The sequence below is a fragment of the Populus alba genome, chromosome 14 (genome assembly GCF_005239225.2).
Source record: "Populus alba chromosome 14, ASM523922v2, whole genome shotgun sequence".
Classification (NCBI taxonomy): Eukaryota; Viridiplantae; Streptophyta; class Magnoliopsida; order Malpighiales; family Salicaceae; genus Populus; species Populus alba.
The window spans coordinates 4,508,290-4,515,101 of record NC_133297.1 but is presented as its reverse complement, the minus strand read 5'-3'; the positions used below and the strand labels follow the sequence as shown (position 1 = coordinate 4,515,101).

General features: G+C 36.3%; 1 protein-coding gene across 1 annotated transcript; it reads right to left on the bottom strand.

The window, feature by feature from the left end:
* Window positions 1–1,771: 1,771 nt before the first annotated feature.
* On the bottom strand, window positions 1,772–5,937 carry LOC118049475 (uncharacterized). Its single transcript, XM_035059479.2, has 6 exons — window positions 5,684–5,937; window positions 4,069–4,872; window positions 3,650–3,820; window positions 3,142–3,287; window positions 2,210–2,320; window positions 1,772–2,110 (listed from the first exon to the last, which is right to left on the bottom strand). Exons 1-6 carry the CDS (start codon window positions 5,813–5,815, stop codon window positions 2,029–2,031), a joined length of 1,446 nt encoding a protein of 481 aa, XP_034915370.1. The 5' UTR covers window positions 5,816–5,937; the 3' UTR covers window positions 1,772–2,028.
* Window positions 5,938–6,812: the final 875 nt, after the last annotated feature.

The window sequence follows — 6,812 nt, the reverse complement described above, 5'->3', positions numbered from 1 at the left end:
GCATGCTTCTGATAAGAAAAACAAACAGAGCAGCGCTTCATCTGACAAGGCTGTTACCACCAGAATATATATGAACTGGGTGCACAAGTCTGTGATGAAATGTTTTTTTCTTCATCTCCCTGCCTAAAAACATGGAAGAAGACAAACCACGTTCGGGATTTGCATGTCCAACAAGGAGGAGCTTTTGATCCAATTATTTGACTGACAATGCTGGCATGATAGGTCCTGGTCGTAATTACTATGTACCAGAGTAAAAACAGATAAAGCTCTCAAGTATTTCTTGTTTTTCGCAGGTGAGAAAAATAAAGTGGGTGTTAGGGCATAAAAAATGATGGTGGGCGTGTGTTATTTTATCATCAGAGTCTAGATAGATGACAATGGGAATGGCCATGGAGTTTTTCTCACCTAACATTGCCACTGCATTAATGGATTAGCTCAGCTAAATGTAGAGCTCTCGTATCTTAGCTTTGCTATCTGTTCTTATGCACAATGAGGATGTCCCACGAAACTTAAGACGCTTAGGTAAACCCCCAGCCGCAAAGAGAGAAGAGATTATGTGTAAAAGGACATGTATTTATCATCTGGACCTGCAAAGCTGCAAAGCTGAAATATCTAGATAATATAGTTGGGAAAAACTGGGTTCTTATTTACTTTTGTTGATGTAAAGGAGAAATTCCCAAGAAACTGATGAATTTGGCTGATTCTTCTCAAGCTCTACAGGAAGGTGAATTTCTGTCAGGACTAGAACAGCAGATGACATGCTGACATGCCTATACAAGCATAAAATTTGAGGGCAGTTCATCCATTCCTTCATACCTTGCTTTCCTAAACCAAGCATATTATAGGAGCACATGAATGCATGCATGTTGGTTCGTATAGTAGGAAGTGGTATCAGGTGGACTGTTCCCTGCAGTCCAGCAGAACATTTGATTCTTAATTGAAACCTGCAACCAACCTCATTTATGTTGGAGGATGAGGTGAACCATCCTCTCCCAGTTCTCTAACCGAGTGTTTTTCTCCTCCTTTTTTCCTTTACAAAAAGAAATGGTTAAGCAGACATAACAACACCGACAGATTTTAAGAACAGTGACCCTCTCAGGCACAATTACTGCTCCTCACTTTGCTTCACCTGCACTCTATAGATGCCTGCCCAAAAAACTTATGAATGTAGGCCCCATGAGTTAAGAATACAAGCTTTAGCTTTTGATTCGTATGTGGATGCTCATGGCCCATGAAGGCAGGCAAAGCATGAGCAAGAAGAAACCCAGATGGATGAGTCAAACAGAATCACAAATGCCCTCGAACGTAGTTTGGGAATCAAAGGGCCTAAAATAGTCAAAGCAGCTTGCAGTACGCTAGCATGTTGCAAGACTTGAATTGACCTTTCGGCTAAGATCCAAAAGTCATATATTTCCCAAAATTAAATAAATGGAAATTCCTACTTCCAGCTTTTTCCTCATCAAAGCTTCTCCTAGACTAGTCTACTTTGCAAGATTCAACCAAACAACTTTTAACTATCTGGGCAGTGAGCATTTACAGGAAGGCCCCATCCAGTTTCTACAAGCCATATGCCGCTAACGGATTGACCAACTCAATGCCATTCGCAAGGTTGGTGCCTTGCTGGTATAGGTAATAAAGATGAACTTTTTGGTACAATAATTGTTCGGTGACAGGAAAGAAAATAAATGCACGAGTTACTAGCTAGCTAGAGCCAAAAAAAGAGTAAGCAGGATGATGTTACTAGGAAAAACAAAAGTTCGGGGCTCAGACATATCAAAATCTTATTCCATGTCCTCTACTTTCCATAACCTTATTCATGGCCATTTGATAATATAAGATTTCTACAACTGTTGACAGCAAATGATTATACTGCAAGCTATACTTTAGTTGAAAAGCTTAAAGCGTAGGATATCATAAAGAAGAAAATTAAAATTCCTAACATGTAATCTTGTCCTGTGGTCTTGTGGAAAGACCTCGAACCATTTCAGGAAGAACTTTGCCCTATTCACAAGTCTTTATGTATATGCATCAAGGTGACGTGCTCTCTGGGTTTGAGGCCGGACTTTCAACCGTACCCTTGCAAACATCATCTCTGCAGAGAGGGCATACCCTGAAAACGAACATAAGAACAAAAAGAAACTAGAACTCAGCTCGCAATCAGCCCAGGTCATCTAAAACATCAAGCATGGTAGTGATAGAGATAGATTACCCATGTATATCCTTGAGCCATTTGTCAACACATGCCATGTGAAATTCATGAGAACATGGGAGGACTCGAATTTTATCTCCTTCCTCATAATCAACCAAGCAAATGTGACACCTGTAAATATTTTTTCCCCGATACTGGTCAGGATTAACTAGAGAGAACAAGAATTCAGTTCACAAGGCGTTTGAAGGGAAAATGAATAATACTGCGAACAGTAGAATGCATGCTGGCCATACAGATTTATTCAGAATCATAAATGAACAGTAGATAAATGATTTCAAGTCCTTGATTTATGCGTGGAATTAAGGGCGGTGTTTGGCCTCTGATTGAACCGGAGCTTTGAAACAAATTTAAATTTTTTTATGCTTTTTTATTGTTTTGACGTACTGATATAAAAATAAATTTTAAAAATATATGTATATATGTATTATTTTTCTTCAAATTAATTTTTTTTTCCTTTTTTATCTACATTTTTCGCTTTCCCATTTTGAGTCGAGTCAAAAGGAACAAAAATTGTAGGCTAGCATGATCCAGTACCACGGTTCACATGGTCAGAATTTTATCACCACCTCTCCACATGTAAAAGTAGATTCGGTAAGCAAGTACAAATGCGGGGGGAGAGCATGTTGCACGCAGGTACAAGAAGCCATGGTATCAATGGATATTTCTTGTACTCCTGTGTGACCTAGCACGAAGATGGCTCCTTGTACAATTTCGCACAGCTATACAGGACATTTTACGTACATATAATGTGTTAGCCACATGACTACACGCATCCCTTTTAGGAAGTAACAAAAACATCTACTCCCTAAAGGTTTTCTTTCTTTATTCTGGTTAGTAAATTACTTACCTTGTGTCATTTATTATTCTTCTCTTTTCAAGCAGAAGTAATTGCTAATGTTAGTTTTGTATTATATTATAAGATTTTCACTTACTGTTGTTCATGCTGTGCCACATTCTCAGTTCCATGAGACTTTTGATAATTCTTCAGAGGTAACGAATTTACAACAGCTTCAGGAGCAGGAAGAGAGAGCATAGAAGGTGAAAGGGATAGGTGATGGCGATGAATTTCCTCTAAAACCTACAAAACAAACACGATAAGAAAACCATGAGAAGCAAGACTATTGGACGATTCTGCATATGTGATGCTTATGAACATGCTTCACATAAGACGACAAATGTTACAAATCCCATGCCCATTCCACTTAACAAGTCTCTACATATTGTACCTGATGAGTTAACACAGTTGTAAAGGTTTTTAGAAAGTAGATGTAGTTAACATGAAGGAATCATCTAAGTTTATGTGTATCAATGCTTTCAATACAGAAAGACATATGAAAGCTAAAGGATGTAATTTGGACTAGTGCAAACTGTCGACACTTCTCAAGGCATAGAACTAGCAGAGTGCCTCAAAAATAGTCACCGTAAAAGAAATCTAGTTACCTCAAAAAGTGCATCTGTCAACAGAATTATTTGGGAAATACTTGCATGGCTGCTAGACTCCTCAGCCACAGAAGAGGGTTCACATAAACATGTACCATTACGATGAAGGCCAGCAGGGCACAAGGAAGCGTCCCAACCTTGTTCATCACGCACATCATGAAATCTTTCTCTCTGCATAATGAATGAAATGTAATCAAAAAACAATAAACAGGAAATATTAATCTGTGAAGCATAACCAGGTAAAAATAGCAACAAGAATTCTAAATCAAAATGAATTGCATGTGTCAAAGAACCTCCAGTTTGATGAATTGTTGATTATATGATCAAATAAGTTTTCTGTACATAAAAAACTTTCAAGGGTCTTTAGACAATTTATCCCATAAACAGATTGCATCAGAAGGAAATGTATAAACTGTTACCTCATATCTTGATTGCCACGATCGTTCACTCCTGCGTCGACTTCTAGTACTAGAATATCTAGATCCACGACCAACTCCATCGAAATGTAAATCGCCACTAAAATCAAGGAGCCATCTGTCATGAGATCCTAGATCATCAGCATGACTAGTTGTAAGAACTAAGGTTTGGGAACCTCCATTCCTTCTCAAACTGCTTCTAGAAAAAGCATCCCAAAACATCCTTCTACTATTCCTTCTTGCCTCACGGTTACTAATTTCTGCAAAGCTACTTGAGAAAATGTTGGATTGTATGCTCAATACATCAACAACAACCACTCTTGCAGCCCTCGCTTCTTGTTCCACATCAGATGAGACAAATTCTGAAAGTGGTTGTTGAGGTACTAAGGAAGCAGGAATAACAGAATTTGTATTGGAGAAATCAATACTTGCATCTGAAACGGACTCCTCATTCGAATCTAGATTCTCAGAATCCGGACCTGCAACACCCGCCACCGTTGTAACATCAGAGACAGATGCTGTTGGTGTCTGTTCTTTTACAGAAGCACTAGCTGCATGAGCTTCCATAAGACTGTCATTGACATTTGACTGCTGAGATTGTAACTCGCTATTCTTAGAAGCAGGACTATCCTCAACCTTTCCATTACTACTTCGAGATAAGTCCCCACTTTCAACACTGGAACTACTTAACCCAGTTTCCGAACCAAGGTTAGAAAATGAGGCCTGCTTAGAGCTCGCAGACACATCATGACAAGTAGCTAGATTCTCAAGAGATCCTGTCAATGATTCATCTACATGATCACCCATCTGAAAGTCAAAATCAGTCTCAGAATTACTCCATTACAAGATACTTCAGTCAATTTTCGATTTCCAGGATAGTTTTCTCCCTTGTTTTACCGTAACCCAGCACATGAATGGCACAAAAGGATCCATATCACCGACAGCAACTGATTTGGGATTTAGTCTTTGTTGTTGATATAACCAAGCACAAATAAATAAGAATAACATCTACCATAACAGACCAACAGCTATGACTCAGGGCCGTTTAGAATTGCTTTCCAAATAAAGTTTTTAATGAAATTGAAAAACAAAATTCTTAAAATCAGTTGTTTTTACGTTTTTTTATCATTTTGATATACTATTATCAAAAATAATTTTTTTAAAAATTAAAAAATATTGTTTTGATTCATTTCTAGAAAAACAAAAATCTCAACCGCCGTAATCAAACTTATAAATTCATACGAAAAACTTGTAATATAAGTTAAGTGAACTTCACGTTCGTGAGATATTGACTTCAAAACATTTGCATCCAACCCAACAAAAAAAAGAAGAATAGAAGAGAAAACATCGAATACCCATATCAAGATTCTATCTTTTCCTTCCATTCGTTGTTTTTCACTTTATTCTAACATGTTCTAAGCAACCAAAGAAAAGAACAAATAACTAAAGATAATCCCATTAAAAACAAAACCATTAATGCTAAAATAGTTTCATCAGTCAGCAACTAATTGATCAGAAAGAATTCTTTAGTACTAAACTTAAATTAAATAAATTCAAGTTCGTGGATGGATTCATAAAAAGAAATCTAAAGAGAAGGAGAGAAATGATGTTAAAGAACCTCAATAGGAGCTCGAGAAACAGAACCACCACAAAAGAGAGAAGCAAGGGCTCTGCGCTTGAACTTGTTAGTCCCTGATCCTGAACCTGAACCTGAACCTGACCCATTTAAACTGCTTTTACTTGAACCCATATGTAATTTTTCTTGAGAGAAAACACAGAGAAAGGGCGGAAAGAGAATTTATGTAGCAGGGGAAGGAAACAACAGAGAAGAAAGCACAAGTCTTTACCAAGAACAAAAGAAACCAAAAAGCAGTTTGTCTTTGCCTTTTACTATGTCACTAAAAACTACTCGGTGGAATCTGGGGGCGTACACGTAAGCAAATGGGCCCGCTGAACGGTCGAGCTCCAACCAGTAACATTTGGGAAAATTTAAGCGGGACCCGTCATAGCTTGGATTTCCACGAAGCCTGCTCTAGCTTGAATTTGAAGTAGCAGTGGAGCACTCACCCTGGTTGCCTTAGATTAATTATGTTTGAAAGTGTTTTAAAAATATATTTAATTTAAAAAAAAAATTAATTTTTTAAAATTATTTCAATATGTCGATAATAAAAATATTCATATTTTTATATATATAAAGCATTTTTTGCGTTTTTTCTGTCAAATTTTCAACCAGCAATTTCATGGTTGTAAAACTGGATATAGGAATTAATTGATCTGAAGAAATAATTAATTTGGTAGATCATTTAACTTGCCTGCATGTATTAAAATTGTATTTTAAAAAAAAAAATAGGTTTTGACAGATTCAATAAAGTTACTAAAAAAACGAATAGATTAGCTCAGATTTACCATATCAATAATTTAATTAAACTAAAAACTTAACGTAAATCAAATTCAAAAAATTAGATTCTTAACCTGCGGGACAAGTCAAGTTGACAATTACTGAAAAGGAGAGGACACCGCAGATTTTTCAATCTATAGTACTAAATTGCACTATTTTCTCATGTGCTTTTAAAAAAATATAATTTATATTTTTATTATTAAAAATTAATTTTTTTTATATTTTAATTCATTTTAATGCGTTGATATTAAAAATAATTTTTAAAAAATAAAAAAAAAATTATTTTAATACATTTCAACACGAAAAATATTTTAAAAAATAACCGCAACCACACTCCTAATCGGGTTGA

Bases quoted from the DNA above. Each gene is read 5' to 3' on its own strand.
- LOC118049475 (XM_035059479.2), bottom strand. From the start codon at position 5,815: ATGGGTTCAAGTAAAAGCAGTTTAAATGGGTCAGGTTCAGGTTCAGGT. The intron at 3,288-3,649 runs GTAACTAGATTT...TTTGTTTTGTAG, and splicing joins TGACAGATGCACTTTTTGAG to GTTTTAGAGGAAATTCATCG. The intron at 2,321-3,141 runs GTAAGTGAAAAT...AAATATTTACAG, and splicing joins GTGGCACAGCATGAACAACA to GTGTCACATTTGCTTGGTTG.